The sequence below is a fragment of the Grus americana genome, unplaced genomic scaffold (assembly GCF_028858705.1).
Source record: "Grus americana isolate bGruAme1 unplaced genomic scaffold, bGruAme1.mat scaffold_69, whole genome shotgun sequence".
NCBI classification, from domain to species: domain Eukaryota; kingdom Metazoa; phylum Chordata; class Aves; order Gruiformes; family Gruidae; genus Grus; species Grus americana.
Window position 1 is genome coordinate 112964 of NW_026561907.1, and position 19927 is coordinate 132890.

Sequence of the window (19927 nt, forward strand, 5' to 3'; positions counted from 1 at the left end):
TACCAACACCGAAATATTGAGAGACTAGGGGAAAGGTAATTTGGGCCAGGGTCCCCACGACCACCGATTCATAAGCCCCCTACCCAAATTATCCCACCTACTCAAAAGATAGAGGCGGAGAAAGGAACTGAGCATGCGTTCTAGTTTGCATACCTGGCGAAGAAATATGAACCAATTATTGTAACGGGGAGCGTACCACTTTGTAATCTTTGTAACATCTGTGTATAAATATGACAAGAGAACCAGCGTTAGGGGTGCCTGATTAGAGGAACTATCCTCCTGACACCCAGCGCTGCAATAAAGGAAATGCCTGCTTCTTAATGCTAAATTGGTGTTAAGGAGTTTTCTTTCATTCCCGAATTTCAGTGACAGCACGGGAGGGAGCAGAGCAGAGCAGGAGCCCTCACACAGCCAGCCAGGTATCAGCAGCCAAGGTGTGGGTCCTCCTCGGGAAGAGCCAACTGCTGACGGTAGCGGTGAGGATATAATTTAACACCGCTCATTGCTAACGCCGAGGTGAGCTCAGCAAGCATGGGAGCTGCTACCCGCTGCACAACATTCTGCTGTGAAAAAAGCTGTCTCTATACATCCGCACAGAGAGGCACGCAGACGTGCACGTGCAGATACCATTAATAAAAGCTGTCTTTCAGAAGCCTTCCTCTGTAGTGTAAGGAAGGTCAATGATTTTCTTGTCAGCAGCAGCTTTGCTTGAAGGAGAGCCTTTAGGACATGGCTCATCCTGTGGTGGGGAAGCAATGTTTCTGCATTAATCATGAACCTCCTTTCTTTTTTTCATGACTATATTCTGCCTGATGTAAGTATAGCCTGCCTGACAGTCTAACACAGCCAGAAATGGTGTTTGCTTTATGGAGGAGGTGCAAATCCAAATAGAAAAGGATAGAGATATTCCAAGGGTCCTGTGTTGGGTTTGCATGGCAAGGTTTTGGTAGCGGTGGGGGTCTACAGGGGTGGGTTCTGTGAGAAGCTGCTAGAAGCTTCCCCTGTGTCTGATAGAGCCAATGCCAGCCGGCTCTAAGACGGGCCCGCCGCTGGCCAAGGCCAAGCCAATCAGCGCCTCTGTGATAACATAGTTAGGAAGGAAAACACTTAGAGGGAGAGAGCTTTTGCAGCCGGAGAGAGGAGTGAGAAGATGTAAGAAACTCTGCAGACACCTAGGTCAGTGAAGATGGAGGGGGAGGAGGTGCTCCAGGCACTGGAGCAGAGATCCCCCTGCAGCCCATGGTGAAGGCCATGGTGAAGCAGGCTGTCCCCCTGCAGCCCATGGAGGAAGGATGAGGGGGTGTAGAGATTCCACCTGCAGCCTGTGGAGGACCCCACGCCGGAGCAGGTGGAGGCACCTGAAGGACGCTGCGGCCCGTGGGAAGCCCGCGCTGGAGCAAGTTCCTGGCCAGACCGGTGGACCCGTGAAGAGGGGAGCCCACGCCAGGGCAGGTTTGCTGGCAGGACTTGTGACCCCGTGGGGGACCCCACGCTGGAGCAGTTTGCTCCTGAAGGTCTGCACCCTGTGAGAGGGACTCCATGCTGGAGCAGGGGAACGATGAGAGGAGTCCTCCCCCTGAGGATGAAGAAGCGGCAGAAACACCGTGAGATGAACTGACCGTAACCCCCATTCCCCGTCCCCCTGTGCCGCTGAGGGGGGGAAGGTTGAAGCCGGGAGCGAAGTTGAGCCCGGGAAGATGGGAGGGGTGGGGGGAGGTGTTTTAAGACTTGATTGTATTTTCTCATTGCTCTACTCTGTTTTGCATAGTAATAAATTAGATGAATCTCCTCTCTACATTCAGTCTGTTTTGCTCCTGACGGTAATTAGTGAGTGATCTCCCCCTGTCCTTATCTCGACCCAAGCCTTTTGTTAGACTTCTCCTCTCCCATCCCGCTGGGGGAGGGGTGAGTGAGCGGCCGCATGGCACCCAGCTACCGGCTGGGCCTAAACCACGACACAGATATTGTTTAAAACTATGAATTCTAATTCACCCATTTTCAGGAGAATATTCAACTGAGGTATCAATATGTTTCCACGCTTCGGAATTTTCAGCAATGTTGATGGGGCTTTTTGGCAGTAGTAAAAAGCAATTTCTTAAAAATGGATAGAATCCAGAATATATGTAGGTTCAAGGATGTACCGTGTGGTGAGAGTATACTTTAAAAGTGTCTTGCCTTTAAAAGGTGGGGCTGAGTCATTTTTGGTTTGAGTTCGATGTCCACGTCCGCTTGATTAGTTTATAAGCAAGAAGGAATCATCTACTGGTAGTCAACTGTAATTTGTTGCTTGGAAGTCCAGTTGTCTCTCCCACCAACTGTCTTTTTGTTCAAGTGATCAGGGATACATTTTAGAATTGACAGGACTTGCAACTAGAACCTTGCCGTGTTTGTCGTGCTTGGGCTAAAGGAAGGATCTGACCACTTTTTACACAGCTAAATTAGTTCTGCATTATGACATTACTAGAGATTTAATTGTTAGCTTTATATATTCTTGATCAGCGCAGTTCAATTATGGTATAGTGAAATATGACTTTAAATTCTTTGCTTTCAGTAACTTTAAAAGTATTACAAATAATGAAAAGACAGTATTCCAGTGGGTTTGCTTCTTTCTTCATTGAAATTCTTTTTGAAACAGCAGTGTATTGGCTTTTCTAGTTGATGGCTGTATTTATCTGGAAATGCAGAATACTCTCCCAGGTTTAGACTTCCACCTCATTTATCATCAGTAATGGATGGCCTGGGAGACCAAATCCAGTAACTTAAAGCTTTTTAAGGGAGAATGAAATGCTTTACTAGCAAATCTTGCCTTTTGTGAAAACAAGCATTTATATGCAGCGTATCATAAGTTAGCCAAGTCTCAGATTCTGCGCTCAAGTTTGTTCTGGTTTGGCTCCACTGTGCTGTAACCACCCCTGGTAGTTTGTCAGCAGTTTTGGAAGTGTCCTTCCGGGACACTAGGATCTTTTCTCGAGGTTTGTACGTCTCCATTATCCTCTTTATTTGTTGCGTTTACTGCCTTGTTGAATTGTGTAGGAACACAAAACTTCCATCTCTTTTCACTTTTCTCACACTTCAGCTGTTACCGCGATCTTATACGCAAAGTGTTTTGGTTAGGAGAGAAGAGGGGTGTGGTTTAGGGATGAGGACGGTAATAGATACTTTTCCATCATACATGAATCTTTTCTTCTTTTTCTTTCTTTCTTTCTTTCTTTCTTTTTTTTTTTTTTTTTTTTTTTTTTAGTAATTGCAGAGGCTGTCTATTCTATGGTCCGCCAGGGACTGGAAAGACACTGGTTGCTCGTGCGCTTGCTAATGAATGCAGCCAAGGTGAGAGGAGAATAGCCTTTTTTATGCGAAAAGGTGCCGACTGCCTGAGTAAATGGGCGGGGGAATCTGAACGACAGCTTCGGTTATTATTTGATCAGGTAAGGTTGAAACGTGCTGTGTGTTCTGTCCGAGTGGTAACTGTAATCTTCTGTGGTCAGTATTTTTAAGAACAACTCACTCCTTTTTGGTTTTTGTCAGTTCTTTCCACTGAAATGGGTTTGTTAGTGTTTCCTTTTTCAGTGGTTTTTTTTACGGGCTTGAAATCTTGAGATGTATTAGGGAAGATTAATAAAACGAGAAAACCTCGCAAAGCAAACCCCTGCTACCCACCTCAAAAAAACCCCACCAAAACCCCCAAAATAACCATCAACAAAAAAACCCCACCAAACCCAAACCAAAACAGCCACAAAAAGGGTTTCAAGAGGCAAGAGATGGATGGTGGCTTTAGATCCGAGGGAAACAGATGCAGGCTGACGGCATAGTCATTTAAATTCCTAATGGAAGCTTGCTTTCAGAACCTGTAATTGAATTAAGTCTCGGCTCTGTTCTCGGCGGTTGCCAAATAGCTGTAAAAACTACTGCTCTGATTTGTTTCCTGTCACCCGGTCTCAGTGGCTTGACACAAGCTGCCGTCTTCTGTTACTCATGCCCCTCACTCCATTAGCCCAATTAGTAGAGATCCCTGATGCCAGTCTGAAAGATCTAGTTCCAGTGACTTCCCAACCAAAACATTTTTAATGCATTTTCTCTTTAAAATAGTCCCGGTTTACTTATGTCCATATTCCTCTGTTTTCATTCGAGGCCTACCAGATGCGACCTTCAATTATCTTCTTCGATGAGATAGATGGCCTTGCTCCTGTGCGGTCCAGTGAACAAGACCAAATTCATAGGTAGTACATTTTTGGTATCTACATAGAAGCTGCTTGATCTTTGTGAAAAGACCACCACAACCTGTTTAACTTTATGTGATACATTAATTTATCCTGAAAACTAGTAATTCAATGCTAGTAAAATTCAGATGATTTTCAAACAATAACTGAAACCAATTCACTCAGCTTGATATCAGCACAAGGCCTGTGTTAGCTTACTGGTTTTGTTATGTCCTAAATTAAGTCTTTCGCTAATTGGCGTCTCATCAAGAAAAGCTTGTCCTTTTTGAGTGGTCATTGCAGAAGATTGCGTAGAATGTAACAAAATTTACTAAACCAGTGAATGAAGGTTATATTTTTTCTGTTAGCTCTATTGTGTCAACTCTTCTGGCCCTTATGGATGGCTTAGACAGCAGAGGAGAGATTGTGGTCATTGGAGCCACCAACAGGCTGGATTCTATAGATCCTGCTTTACGAAGACCCGGCCGCTTTGATCGAGAGTTCCTCTTCAGCTTGCCAGATAAAGAGGTCAGAACTTAAACTCAACCTTAATGCTCATGTGACAAAGTCCCTCTTTATAACAAAACCACGTAACAATGCAGGATTACAGAGCAGTTAAAGTCAAACCCAGTGTTGGACAACTTGGGCAAAAGAGAGACTGTGGAGGGCAGATCCGGTACTGAATATATACCATTAAGAGGATTTCCACAAGTAGTTAGTTCTGTAATTAGTTTTGGTTTCACTGTGACCAGCCAAGAAAATGGGATGCTGCTAGTCACTGAAACATGTAAGAAAGAGTGAATGCCCCAATTAGCTGTAAATTACTGCTATCTCATCTTGAAAATGAAAGAAATGGTGTGCGCACAAGAATTCCTTTTTGCAAACAAAAACTTTTCTCAAGGCTGGTGCTGGAGCGATTGAATTTTTTTCCATTCCCAAATCTGTCCATGTTTGCTGACTGACTTAATCCACTTAGACACTTTCATCCTGAAGTGGTCTTGCTCTCAGTTCTTGGTTTACGAATGGATAGTGGATGTACCTGTGCTGGATGGTTCCCAGGCTGCGTATCCTGGGAGGGAAGTATTTTGGGAGCTGACATTCTTACTGGTAACTTCTTATTGGACAAAGATGCGAGGTACGCTGGACAGGTGTGGGGCTTGGGAAGCTTCTAGTTCAATGGCGATAGCTAAGCAATGAAAAAGTAGGTGTATAGCAACCAAAAAATATGGGGAGGAAGATAGTGTGGAACCCTGGTCTTGTGTGTTTTAATTTGGCTATGGTTGAAGGCTAGTAAAAGTGCACTAAACAGCATCTTTAACAGAAACATTTGTCTCCAGTTTTTATCTCCTTTCAGGAACAGGAGAGGAGGTGCCGTGAAACACATACACTATATGATTCCCTACTGTGGAAGAATTCTAGAAATCTGCCGTAATTAAACTGTGTACCAGGGAATACTTAAATAAAAGATCTTGCTAAGATCGGAGATGAAGATAGGCAACGTTTGACATTTTCTGGATCAGTGACAGTAGTTTGAGTCATAATTATTGTTCGTCTTTGTAGTAATTGTAGCAATTACTCTGCAAAAGCAGAGAGCGTATTAATCGAACTGTAAAATACTTAAAAGTTTAGCAGATAAACCAAGTATTTGTATTAATGTGAGGGTGTGGGGGGTTTTGTGTTGGTTTGGGGATTTTGAAGAGAAAACTTTGGACAAACTAAAATGCGACCATTTTATTTCCAGGCTAGAAAAGAGATTTTCAAGATTCACACACGAGATTGGACCCCAAAGCCATCGGACATGTTTCTTGAAGAGCTAGCTGAAAAATGTGTTGGTAAGTTTGAAAATACAGTGAGTTACTGCATGGGACTGAGTCCGAAGGAATCTGAGCTTGTAGCAGGCAGTACTCGAGCTCTTGCACCTTGCTGCAGAGTGAGGCGGCTGGCACGCCGTGGGAGCAAAGAAAGTTAGATGCTTCTTTTCTTTTAATTTTCTTTCTGTCTCTCAGAACGTTGAATGGGTTTTGGGCATCTTCCCTGGGAGCAAAGTTTTGATTAGGGGGCTGCTTAAGAAGCGCAGGATATCAGGCTGCGAGCCACGTAACAAAACTTCTCTGCAGTGCAGTAACTCTTTACATTCTCTCTTAAACTGTTAATTTTTGGCCGCATACAAAGTCTTTCAGTGTTGCGCTTGGGGAACCTTGGCCTTGACTTCTGTGTTGCCTGAGACTGATGTAACCTTTGATTCTTGTTTTCTTTGTTAGGGTGCTGTGGTGCTGATATTAAATCCTTATGTGCTGAAGCTGCCCTCTGTGCTTTGCGCCGCCGCTATCCTCAGCTATACAAAAGTAGCGAGAAACTGCAGTTAGATGTTGCTTCTATCAAAATAACAGCAAAGGATTTTGTCATGGCTATGCAGAAGACTGTTCCAGCTTCACAGAGGGCTGTGGCTTCACCTGGGCGAGCGCTATCATCTGTTTCAAAACCACTGCTTGAAAACACGTTAGCAAGAATTTTACAAGCCTTGCGAAGAGTATTTCCCCACGCAGAGTTTGCACTACAGAAGGACCAACAGCCAGGTATAACCATAACATTCACTACTTTAAAATTCTGTCAAAGCAAAAAATTCTCATTTGTGCAATCAACATACACAAACCTCTTGGCCATAATGACAGTAGAATTTCAGAATATGCATGTGCATGCTTTTATTTCAGGAACATGGTGGTTAGGTTTTAGTCTGGATTCTAAACTGAAGTGCTGGATGGGAGCTGTGAATGACTCACAATAGGCCGTAGAGAACTATGCGTTCTCTACTACAGCACCCTGTTTCTGACAGTAGCTAACATCATATTTGTCATTTGTAGAGATGGATCTGAGGTTTAAAGTATGAGGCACCTCTTTCAAAATATTTAAATAGAGGGGAAAAAGGTATTTTTACATGAATGCTTCTAATTCCTGTCTGAAGAATGTCAGGACCACAATGCAAGCATAAGCGGTTTAAGCTAAATACTGTTTTAGCTATCGTGATTTTTTTTTAGCCATAGTCTCTTAACTTAAATGTTTGTGGATCACACTGTACACTTGTACAGGAGATGAGAATGGTTTAGTAGTGTGTACTTTGGGACTTGGCTTAGCATACGTGAGCTCACACCCCTGACTGCATCAGCCCTGATCAGGTTTACTCTGTCAGTTGGTGAGAGCAAAGAAATTGATAAACTCACTCCACTCTTGATTAATGGAAATCTGTTAATAGTTAGTTATGCTAATCTCTGGAGACTGTCCTACCAGGATGACTCCCAGTAGAGCCAGGAGATAGGTTAGCATTGGTAAAACAGAGGCAGAAATCCACCAACAAAACAAAAGCAGAGAGGCTAGGGGATTGGTAATTGCATCCCTTCTCTGTTGTCTGCCTTCCATTATCTACTCATTCGGTGATCTGTGAGGAGCCTTACTTAGCAGGTGTGTTGGTCTGTATATTCTGACTCACTAGTCCTACACAAATGGAAGTTTGTGGCCATCGCACTCGCTTAATTCCCTCGCTTCCAGTGCGGGAACCTGCCCCAGAAAGAAGTGGCCTTGTTGGGTTTTTCAGGTGTCTCGGAACCACCAAAGTTGTTCCTAATCATCTTTCTTCTAAGGAGAAAAAACCAAACCACCTCCCAAGCACTTTAGGACAGCTTTGTAGAGACTTGTGCAGTCTCCTTAGGTCTGTGGTAGGACGAACTCTTCAGAAAACAGCATTCGGTGTGTGCCCTCAAATGAAGAAATAGAAGAAAAGGGATTTCCAGCACTGATTTGAAGCTGTGTTAATGCGAGAGTGAGATATGGAGTATTCAGGAAAGTTAACAAACCTCTCTTGTCTTTCAGACAGTGTAAATCATGTTTTAAGAAATTATGCAGTTGACAGTGATGAGGAATCGCCATCAATCTTTGAAGATAAGCCAACTCATCAAATACCCAGTAGAGAAAAGGAAAAATTCCTCAATTTTAGCAGGTAAATGTTGATATTAAGCTTGTGACATTTTAATGTGGAAGTTGTATAAGCCAACAGTTGAAAAAATAAGATTGTTGCCATCACTGTTGGGTCAGTTATTTTTCTCCGTTTCTATCGCTATGCTGTCCAGAAAATGTGACCAGCTGAGTTTGGTTAGGTCTCTAAGACCTTTGACTTCAGCCAGTAAAGGTACAGTGGTATTGTGCTGGAAAAAACAAATGCTCTTCACAAATGTGTTTCATGCTAGGAAAGCAAGATTACTAGGAAATTAATACACAATTCAACAATGAAACAATTAGAATGACTGAATACAATCTTGTACGTATGTAGCGTACTGCTGTAATTTAACTAATCCAATTGCATACTTCAGATACAGCTAATGCGTTTCAGCGCCCACCTTAATTTTTTCCTAGAAACGTTGTTCTGCTCCTTCCTTCCCGCTATCTCCAGTAACTACGGCCAAATTTCAGCTGAACTTGACAGATGTAGAGATCTCGTAGTTACTTAAGCTCAAGACCTACTGAAAATTGGGGTGTACAGATCCCGATTGGTGTGTGTTGAGAGAGTGAGCGAGAGCGAGTTGTATTTCTCCTCCATATCAGGTTACTGACCAGTTGTCGTGTGTGTATTTAGCTGGACAAGTCCCCGTGTGTGATTTAAGAGCCATTACTTAAGCCAGCCAAACGAATAGCAGAGATGCTGGGGATTGGCAGGATTTCTTTGGGGAGCTATGGTACAAGGTTGTAAGAAAATGAGCTTTGATAGTCTTCCTGATCACAGACCAGCTTATTATTTACTGGAACATGGAGAGTATTTACCAAAAAAAAGAGGTTAGGGAAAAACCTTTAACATCTGTGTGCCTAGTCATCACTTCATTTTGAAACTTACTATCTTCTAATTGTTCTAGAAATGCTTATTACCAGCCAACATCTTGCAGGCCACGGTTCTTACTAGTTGGAGAGCCAGGATGTGGGCAAGCTTCTCATTTGGCACCTGCGGTAATACATGCCCTGGAAAAGTTTCCAGTTTATACGCTAGACCTACCTGCTTTGTTTGTTACCGCCACATCACCGGAAGAAACATGTGCACGGGTATCTTTTTTTTCTTTTTAATCTCATAGGCTTCATGAACTGTATATAAACTAGTAAAATAAGCAAAATTCATTGTTAATAGAGGTGGCCTGGTTTGAACGTGCTGTTAGGTTTACTTCTGTCCGAAAATGCACGTTTCTTTTTAGATCATATAATCCCGAGTAAGGATGTTGTACATGGCCGTATTTTCTATTCCAAATTAAACCGTGAGGAATTTGCTAGCAGCTTGGGACTGACAGCGTAGGAGTTTCCTGTATCTTCATGGGAGGAAAGAAATTCTAGCCAATTGATAATGAAAATTCAAGTACGAAAGGCTGTGCTCTCCCCTGTCCATCTGCAGTTGTAGGGTAGGTACTTCTGTGCCTGGGTAGGTACTTCTGTGCCTGGGTAGGTCACCCCTGCTAGCGAGGGATGACGAGGGGCATAGACCTGCTGCTCCCAGCCCTGCCTGTGTCTTCAGAGACATCTCCCTTCAATCTGCCAGAGAGAGCAGTTCATGTGAAAATCTGCCTTCCAAAGCCAAAATAGCTTTAACTGTAGAAGGCAGCAGCATATAATAATACCCCCAAACACAGTAACCTTGCAGGTATTCAGCTGCCGTGTTTTAGATGCTGTGGGATACAGTGCTGTTGGTGAGGTCTAACGTATTGAAATGAGTGTCAGACAGGGGAACTAAAGTTAATTTCATGGCTCCCATGTCACATTTGGCTCTCAGTGGTAACCTCATTGGGAGCTGATGTAGCTGACTGATAGAAGAATTCGGTCCTGCTTATTAACACAGGGCTCCCGTCCTTGGAGATGTTCCACAGCCCTCTGGACATGGTCATGGACAACGGGCTGCAGGTGGTCCTGCTTGAGCAGGGGGGGTGGGACCAGGTGACTACACCCTCCAGCTGACCTCCCAGCCAGCCTCAAGTAGCCTGTGACTCTGTGAAATGGATGCCTAGAAGAGGATCCTGCCACCAACGCTGTCACCATCAGGCAGCCATCGACAGCTCCACCAGGAAGCTGCACCCCTGGAGAGGAGCCCAGGCCGGAGCAGGCCACCCACAGCCCCATTCCCCGTCCCCCTGTGCCGCTCGGGCGGGAGAGGGGGCCGAGGCATCGGGAAGGGAGGAGTGAGGCTGAGCCTGGGAAGATCAGGGCTGGGAGGAGCTGGTTTTGGTTGGTTTGGCTGCTGCTCTCCTGCTCCTTTTTGAATTGGTGACAGATGACATCCACCTTGCCCCGGCCAGGCCCCTCTGGCCCAGGACTGAGCCAGGACTGAGCCAGGACTGAGCCAATCAGCGGAGCCAGAGGTGGCCTGTCAGCCCCAGCTGGCCTGGGGCGGGGCCAGAGGCCCAGCAGCCTGAGGAGACTGGGGGGAGAGACGGGCGGGGGGCAGCTGGGGGGGCCCTGCTCACCAGCCTAAACCAGTTCCCACCAGTGTAGCACTGGTTCGGGACCCCCCTGGTAAGGGCAGCACAAAGCCATGTCCCTTTTCCCACCCAGAGGCCGGGCAGGGGAGGGCTCATCCTGCCAGCGCTGCTCATGGCGGTAGAGGAGAGAGCGGCCTGATCCTGCTGAGCGCGCGCAGGGTGGCTCCCTCGCCTCGGCTGCCCCTCGGCCTGGTGCTGTTTGACAGGCCGCTGCAGCACACAGGCCGGGCAGGTTGCCTGTTGAGCGCTGGGGACGGCTGCCCCAGGGGAATGGGGAAATGTCTCCGCTCCACCCTGCTGCGGGAGCTGGGCTCAGCCTTGGTGTGGAGGGCCGAGAGCGGGTGCTCTCCAGACAGCTAAAGACACGACTGGCTGCGTGTTTTCCTTGCGGAGAAGGACCTGGGAGTCCTGGTGGACACCAAGTTAAGGGCGAGCCAGCAATGTTCCTTCGTGGCCAAGGCGGCCAATGGCGTACTGTGGTGCACAGGGTACAGAGGGTCTGATATGCAGGGCGGACCCTCCTCTTAGAGAAGTCTGCTGCCTCCCTGGGGCCCGTGTTAAAGACGATACGAGGAAACTCCCCAGCCTGGTACAGCCCTCTGACTACTCCCCACTACTGCTCCTCCATGTGGGTGGGGACAAAGCTGCGACGCATAATGCAAAAGCAATCAAAAGAGACTTCGGGGTCTTGGGACAGTCGCTGAAGGGATCTGGAGCACAGGTTATTTTTTCCTCCCTCCTTCCAGTTGTGGGCAGCAATGTTGGGAGGAACAGACGGACACAGTCCATAAAGACATGGCTCTGTGGCTGGTGTCACCGCCACGGTTTTGGGGTTTTTGACTATGGGTTGGCCTACACGGCACCAGGCTTCAGGAACTCTGATGGGATTCACCTCTCTCAAAGGGGAAAAAGGCTCTTTGCCCAGGAGCCTACCAATGAGTCTGCCAATTCTCCTGGTGGCCCTTGGACAATTGGTAGGGTCGTTTGAGTATTCTCCCTTATTTGGCAAAACAAGGACGAGGTTTCCAAGGCGCACCTTAGCACTTGCGACCCACACATTACTCTCTTGTCCCCTGGAGAGGCTTTGGGACTTTTCTTAAGTTTAGTTGAGGACAGGAAGTCATCAGCAGGATGGGAAATCGCTGAGATGGGAAGTTGTTCTGGTATGAAAAAGCAAACCAGTGCAAGGCTGGATGAAGCAGGTGCTGGTGGAATGATTGCTGTGGGGACAGACACCCTAGAACAGAGTTTGTCCCAAACCAACCCCAGACTCCCCAACTGCCGCAGGCGGTACAGCACTAAGCTCCTGCTCGTCCTCAACGAGCTTACCCTCTGGGTAAGCCCCCAGCTCTGCCTGCCAATATCTCAGCCCATCACCCCTCTTCGCTTCCCCCAACACAGAGGTTCCCCCTACGGATACCAATGGCATTGGAGGTGCCTGGCGTGAGCTTCATGCCCACGGCTGGGGACAGCAGGTGGTGACAGGGACGCTGGTGCCCCACCAGCCGATGGGCCTAGGGCCATGGGCCGTGGTTGATGGGAAGCCCCGGCACCACGCGGCTCAGCATTGGGTGCAGGGCCTCCCTGTGGTCCACACCCTGCCCGGCAGCACCAAGAAGCCGTTGCAGCCCTCCGACAATGGCATGGGTCTCATCAAGGACAGTGTCCCCGACGTCAGCCCCCACCACCCCATCGCAGCTTTACCACATGGCAGAACCCAGGCAGAGCCCAAAGGTGAGCTCTGGGGATTGGCAGAGCCCGCGAGCAGGCATCCCATGCTTAGGAAAGCTTGCAAGGACACCGTCCCCGATATCCCCAGAGTTCCCAACAGCCTCCTGCTTGACTGCCCTTCTCAATGAGCTCCCTGACTTCTCCGAGTACGTGGCAAAGGGTGGCTGCCCCAAGGAGCAATCAGCAGTGGTGGGGCTGAGGGACAGTGTGTGTGTCGAGGGGGTTGGTTGTTTTTCCTTTTGAAACCTCTTACTTTGAAATAAGAAAGGGAAGAAAAGACATTAAGCATCTACAAAGAGACAAGGCTCTACCAGAAGTGTAGGATCTAGTAGCAAGAAGGGACTGTCAGAAGTGACTCGAGTCAGAAAACGGGAAGGGTCAGCAAGTCCTTAAGCACAATTCACAAAAGTGAAGCAATCCTGGCAGCGTAGTACTTCTGGCCATCCAAATACTTGATCGGCAAGGGGTCAGGCCTTCAAACAAGAGGACAGCAGAGCAAGGAAAATGTGAAAAGGGAAGACATATCTTGAAAGGCAATGCCTGAAGAGGCACCTCATTTGGAGGAAGGAGAGACTGGAAGAGATCTCCAGGCTCGCCATAAACTTACTGAACGCCATATGAAGCAATAAGGGGTTGGCTGGTTGCTTTCTACTTTCTTTATTCCCATTGGAAGGCTGTTGCAGAACCCAGATCTTCCCAGCATTAAGAGTTTTCTTCCAGTTTGCTGCTTCAATTTACTCAGGGCCAGGCGGTACGCTTTTTTTCAAGCTTAGTAACTCTTCTCCCTTCATGCTGTTTCCTGCTTCTGCATTCACAGCAGTCACCCCGCTCTTCTTCCACTTGCTCTTCTAGCCCAAGCAAATCAAGGACTCCCGATGTCATCGCGCATCTCCATCTCCCATGTCCCAGCAATCCCTGCAGCTCTCTTCTGCCGTCATTCCCAGGGGAGTTCATCTTTCTTGTACGGGAAGGACCAGCAGGGCAATGACGTCAGATGAGCTGTGCTCTCTTCAGTGGCATTCACCCTCCTCTACGCTCCCTGAAAATACTTTGCCTGACACACTGCAGTGTAGCACTTTGCTATCTCCACATCACACCGCTGGCTCCCAGCAGCTCTCTTCTGCTTCCCTTTAGCTACCTGTAGGTCTTCTGCCCCCTCCTCACTTTTGGCCAGATGAAGAACATCCAGCCGATGGCTCTGAACTACTTCCCCCTCCTCTAAATATCTTCTTGGTGGGCTCAGCTTTCTGCCCTTCAACTTAGTAGCTTATCAGAAGAGGACGAGGATAGCACTGGTTTTTCCCCAAGTAAGCAAATACTTCAACTGTTCACTTAAATATCAAAATTAAGAGGAAGGGAAAAAATGACAGCAAAGTGGAAAGTGAAAGTTTAATTTGGTGCTTAAGCAACTTGCCTACTTATGCTGCAGCTGTAGCAGAGGGCTGCTACTGAGCTGTCTGATCACCATAAAACCAACCACCTAAGTGGGGTTTCTCTTTCCTCTCCAGAGGGTTTATCACCCGGAGCAGGCTGAAGTTCTGATCCTGCAGACTGCTCCCCAGTGCTTGTCTGCTCCCTCTGGGCACCAAAGACAGCTCTTTGAATTCTTTTGCAGGTACAAGCTTGGTTTCCTTTCCAGTCTGAATGAAATGAAACCAGACATTTAGCAAGAAATGCAGCATGATGCTCCTTACCTTGCGCTCATTTTTCTCTAATACTAGTTCAGTATTTTAGAATATTTGAGGATATTAAATTAGAAACTTTAACATGCAAAAAAAATAACAAGAAAGAAAGAAAGAAAGAGAGAAGAGGGAGGAATTCTCTTCTACCGTGGCTGTTAGTTTCTTAAGCTGCCAGTAAACGTTAATGTCTTTGTATTACAAGGCCACGATTGCAACATTTCTGCAATTTGTGGATGTCATTGAGATATTGCCTGCCATTCAACAGTTCAGGCACTCCACCTACACTTATTCACGGATGTTTCATTTTTTTTTAAATGTTTAAAAGATTAGAGTCCACCCCTCCAAGGTATAATGGGCAAAAGAGCACATTTTAGATGAAATTAAATTAGTATTAATGTTGGTGGTGGTTTTGTTGTTATCGTTGTTGTTGTTATTATTTATTACCTTCTTTTTCTGTCACATTAAACTCTCTTAATGTCAACCCACGAGTTTTACTTTTTATTTTGTGATGCTCTCCCGCATCCCACTGGGGCAGGGGGGTGAGCAAACGGCTGTATGGTTGGTTTAGCTGCCTGCCGGGCTCCACGACGACAGCAAATTGCTAAACAGACTCCCACACTGTGGCAATCATGCACGAAGGAAAATTTTAGGTTGTTATGCAGAGCTTTAACCAGAGTCCTGGCAACTTACTTTGGGGCATGAAAGGTGTTTGTGTTGTCTGAAACAGGAAAGAAAAGAAGGAGTTCACATTCAGACTGCGTATTCTGAGCTGTGTATTCATTAGCGCTTATTGCTTGAGAATAAGGTGACTAAGGATTGGAGAAGAGGAGGACCGTCCTTGGAACCTTCGAAGGTATTGAATTAGAATGAGGTATACTTAGAAAAGATGTAGCAAAGGGATCTCGACCAGAGGAACGCTTGTTAACAAGGAGATGTACATCCTTGAAAGTCAAAAGCCAGTGAAATTCCTCTAACTGGTGTCCTTAGAATGAACTGTCCCCTTAGAATATGAAAACCACACCTCCAGTGCTAACACCACCCCCTCCCCAGATAAAGACCCTGCCTCACTGGACATGCGTAGTGAATGTAGAAGGTCCTGTGTCTTGAAATGGAAGCGAGCAAAGAGTTCCCCAGCTGCAGTTTAGAAGCTGTGACTAGGAGGCAGAACACCCGGGGCTGTACAGATCTCCAATGGAACTGCCACTGGTGTGCTAGCTTTGGGGGAAACTGCCTAGCACCCATCTTTGCGCAAACATGGAAGAAACAATATCTCGTCTCGGTGCGTACGATTGGCTGCTTACACACTGGGCTAAGGAAGCTGACTTCAAGGGACAACATTTGCACTACCTGAGCACCAGGCAAAAGCCTTTCTGGACGCACCACCTCGTCTGCTCGTCCTCCAGAAAGCAGCAGGGGCAGACACGGTGGTGGGGTCGGAAACAGCAGAGGTATGACAGCTCCACAAACACTGGGACAACGTGCCTCGTCTAGGAGGGTGGTTCTGATGAGTCCCAGGAGCTGGTGTGCCTCTTCCTGGCATTCCACCTCTTGGGGCTTTATCTGGGGGTTGGGTTTGGTTTTTCTCCCCTCAGACTGATACATTGTAAGTAAACCCAAAAAGGTTGTTTCTCAAATGCCTCAGGCATGTGCTTAATCCAAGGAAATACCTACAAAACGCCTAGAGAAGGCAAAGCCTCCCACCGCAGAAGGTGGCCTTACACCAAAGGGGTATCTGCAGAGCTCTGTCTCGGGAGGGCAGAAGAAACCCTGGCAGAATGAAGCGGGCAAGCCTTTTCTTGCCCGGAGCAGGACCGCAGGCTCCCTGCTGAATGGCCCCACAAATGAACCGAGTGTCACACACCTGTGTGAACGTGGTATTCCAAAGGGAGGCCCTTGGAAGGCAGGGCTAATGCAAACCAGCCGCAGGGCTCTTCTCTGTAGAGCTAAGGTAGCACTTTGCCAAAGCGTCGCTTACTGCACCGGGGTGTCCTTTGCCACCTGCTAACGCCGACATTTCTGGTTTAGGCCCCCGTTGCTTTGCCTCCAACCAGCCCAGAGACCAGAGTAGACTCCCTGCTATGGGCAGAAGAAGTAAAGAGACTTTCAGAGGAAAGAAGGTAAAAAGAGTTCACCTCCGGTTAAACCAAGACCTGATTCCAGGTGAGGCTGCCTTTATCTATCTAATCCCATTGCGGGATGGAAAGGTTTGCAGGCTCTCCCCAGGAACAGGCAAACCAAAAAAAAAGAAAAAGAAAGAGCAAAGAGGCCTGGGCGGAGGAGAGGGAGTGCCTCCAAGAAAAGAAAAGGAGGAGGAGAGAAAAAGACGGGGGCTGGAAGGTGCCGCAGGTGAAGAGGCCCCGGGGTGTTCCCGGCTCTGCTGTCCTTCCTTCCCAACTCTGAAGGCTGCTCAAAGTCCGTCAAACTGGCTGGCAAGGGCCGGAGAGGGATGGTGCTGCACAAGGTTTGGAAAGAACTCCCTGGCAGCTGCCTGGGGGCTCCCCATCGAGCCCTGCTGCATGGCACAGGGCCACGGTGTATCTCTGTGCACTCGCAGCTCTCTAAGGGCATTGCCCATGGGGATAAGGCGCCAGAGCCATGCCCTAGTCAGTGCCAGCAGTAGCTCTCTCTTCTGGGCTATAAACAATTCCTTGTCAACTGCGTTCCCCAAAGAAAGGGGAACCAGGTCCTGCCCGTTCCTGCCCTTGTGGATTTATCAGTGCTTGCTGGCTCTGTCGTTGTAGGTGCCGACATCCTGTTCCCGGCTGAACCACTGTGACTGCCGGGCTCCTGCACTGGATCTCCACAATAAAAGGATCTTTTCTGTCTTCTGACTGTGTCTGCCCTACCATATTCTGGACGAGGTAGAGGTTATTTGGTGATGAATTGCACTGGAGGAGTTTGGGAGCATCCCTTGTCCCAGAATCCTTTCCAGCGGGCACCAGGGCTGAGTTCAGAGGCTTTAGGAGTCCAACCAAAGCACAGAATCACAGGGAATGGCTGAGGCTGGGAGGGACCTGTGGAGGTTGTCTGGTCCAACCCACCTGCTCGAGCACGGTCACCTAGAGCAGGTTGCCCAGGACCGTGTTCTCTTGGGTTATGAATTTCTCCAAGGACAGAGACTTCACAACCTCCCTGCGCAACCTCTGCCAGCATTTGTCCCCCAACAGTAAAAACTTGTTTTCTCATGTGCAGTGGGAATATCATGTGCTTTAATTTGTGCCCCTTTCCTTCGGTCCTCTCAGGGCACGCTCCTACCGTGAAGGTGGGCTGTAGCAGAGAGGATGCATGGCTGATTTTCCACCTCTGTAACAACAAGCCCATGCTCCATTGTGAATTCGACTGCAGGTTCCTCCTCTCATCCCAGCCAGGTGCCTTTGTGGTCCCTTGGCTTTCCTGCCTGCTCTTCTGATTCCCTACGGCACAAAGCAGAGAGGAACCAGTGCAGCACTCAGCTCTTCAAGGGCTGACGTAACCAGTAAAATGGGCAAAACTGTTCTCTCTCGTTGCCCGGGTGTAGGAGGATATGTTTTTAGTGACACCAAAGGCTTTTGTGACCCTGTCATTTTTTTCCTCTTTTGTTGTATGTTGTAATTTAGAGGAAAATTGATCAAGGCATCCCAAACCAGTCAAGGCTTGGTGGTGTCAAAATAAACCAAAAATCCATTTGGAAGACTGTGTTGGGTTTGCGTGGCAAGGTTTTGGTAGCGGGAGGGCTACAGGGGTTGCGTCTGTGAGAAGCTGCTAGAAGTTCCCCCTGTGTCTGATAGAGCCAATGCCAGCCGGCTCTAAGACGGGCCCGCCGCTGGCCAAGGCCAAGCCAATCAGCGCCTCTGTGATAACATAGTTAGGAAGGAAAACACTTAGAGGGAGAGAGCTTTTGCAGCCGGAGAGAGGAGTGAGAAGATGTAAGAAACTCTGCAGACACCTAGGTCAGTGAAGATGGAGGGGGAGGAGGTGCTCCAGGCACTGGAGCAGAGATCCCCCTGCAGCCCGTGGTGAAGGCCATGGTGAGGCAGGCTGTCCCCCTGCAGCCCATGGAGGAAGGATGAGGGGGTGTAGCGATTCCACCTGCAGCCCGTGGAGGACCCCACGCCGGAGCAGGTGGAGGCACCTGAAGGACGCTGCGGCCCGTGGGAAGCCCGCGCTGGAGCAAGTTCCTGGCCAGACCGGTGGACCCGTGAAGAGGGGAGCCCACGCCAGGGCAGGTTTGCTGGCAGGACTTGTGACCCCGTGGGGGACCCCACGCTGGAGCAGTTTGCTCCTGAAGGTCTGCACCCCGTGAGAGGGACTCCATGCTGGAGCAGGGGAACGATGAGAGGAGTCCTCCCCCTGAGGATGAAGAAGTGGCAGAAACACCGTGAGATGAACTGACCGTAACCCCCATTCCCCATCCCCCTGTGCCGCTGAGGGGGGGAAGGTTGAAGCCGGGAGTGAAGTTGAGCCCGGGAAGATGGGAGGGGTGGGGGGAAGTGTTTTAAGAGTCGATTTTATTTTCTCATTCCTCTACTCTCTTTTGCCTAGGAATAAATTAGATGAATTCCCTCTCTAAGTTTGGTCTGTTTTGCTCGTGACAACAATTAGTGAGTGATCTCTCCCTGTCCTTATCTCGACATGCAAGCATTTCGTTATGCCTTTTCTCCCCTGTTTAGTGAATGAGGGGAGTGATAGAGCGGCTGTGGTGGGCACCTGGCCTCCAGCCAGGGTCAACCCACCACACATTTAAAACTCTCATTTCACTGTAAGACATTCCAGAACAGCCACAAAATTACACGCTCAGAGGTGAAATGAAGTGTTGTGGCTTACATCACATTGTCAGGAGACACCCCCACACCTGCCTAAGGGCCTGGCTGGCCCCACGGGCAGCCCCAGCCCTCAGCTCAGCCGGGCCACAGGTGGAGCAGAGACTGAGCCTGGCCAGACCAACATGGCCGCCGGGCAGCCCTGTGCCCCAGAACTACAGCATGCTCCCAGCATGCCGTGGGGTGCTCCTGCTTGCGGTCTGACCCTGCAGGGACACCGTTCCCCGGCCCGGCCCGGACCCCGCAGGCCCAGAGCTGGACAGAGGTGTCACCGAAATCCGGGAATAAACCTCGTAACACCAATGCAGTGTTAAAAGGCAGGCATTCTTTATTGCAGTGCTGGATGCACGGGGGATAGCTCCACCCAACGTGCATGCCAGGTGATCACCAACACACAGGTTATATAGCATCAAAACATACATATTCATTGTTTTTCTCAGAAAGGGCAGTCCTCTGATAATCATTTCTTGGAATCCATTTCCATATCCTCCTCCCCGTCACGCATGCTCAGTGATTTGAGTCGGTGGTCCTCAAGGGTCTCTGGTGGTCGTCAGTGGTCGCGCACCCGTGTCCGCTGGGTGAGCCTCTTCTTGCAGGCATGCGCAGTATCCTTGTTGTGGGTGCATCTGTCCATAGCAACTTACTTCATAAGATTAATATTCCCGGGCCTATTGTCCGGTTGGGTAGGGACTGTACAAGGAACACAGCAGCATTGTACCTTGCCATGGTCAGTGAGCTTCATTACCTATTACCTTGGTTACAAACTAATTATCTCAACCTGATTCTATAGTTTCTGTTTCACAGCCCCTATCCCACGGTTACAGAGGGACGGTGGGAACAAGGGACAGGGAGTGGAGGAAGGAAAAATGGTGGTGAGGAGGCGGCAGAGGGAGAGAGCGGGAAAGAGCTGGAGGGGAAGGGCAGAGCGCGGTGCGGGAAGAAAACTAGTGCTAGGCAGCAGGCCAGAGGGATGGAGGGAGAAGAAGAAGGGCAGGGAGGAGGCCAGAGGGACGGGCCGA

General features: G+C 48.4%; 1 protein-coding gene across 1 annotated transcript; it reads left to right on the plus strand.

The window, feature by feature from the left end:
* Positions 1 to 3304: 3304 nt before the first annotated feature.
* LOC129200948 (ATPase family AAA domain-containing protein 2-like) lies at positions 3305 to 4898 on the plus strand. The gene is made up of 3 exons (XM_054812201.1): positions 3305 to 3425; positions 4129 to 4217; positions 4565 to 4898. Exons 1-3 carry the CDS (start codon positions 3351 to 3353, stop codon positions 4734 to 4736), a joined length of 336 nt encoding a protein of 111 aa, XP_054668176.1. The 5' UTR covers positions 3305 to 3350; the 3' UTR covers positions 4737 to 4898.
* Positions 4899 to 19927: the final 15029 nt, after the last annotated feature.

Excerpts from the sequence above, each read along its gene's own strand:
- LOC129200948 (XM_054812201.1), top strand. The coding sequence starts at position 3,351 with ATGCGAAAAGGTGCCGACTGCCTGAGTAAATGGGCGGGGGAATCTGAA. Across the intron at positions 3,426-4,128 it reads TTCGGTTATTATTTGATCAG|GCCTACCAGATGCGACCTTC; the intron begins GTAAGGTTGAAA and ends TTTTCATTCGAG. Across the intron at positions 4,218-4,564 it reads GAACAAGACCAAATTCATAG|CTCTATTGTGTCAACTCTTC; the intron begins GTAGTACATTTT and ends TTTTTCTGTTAG.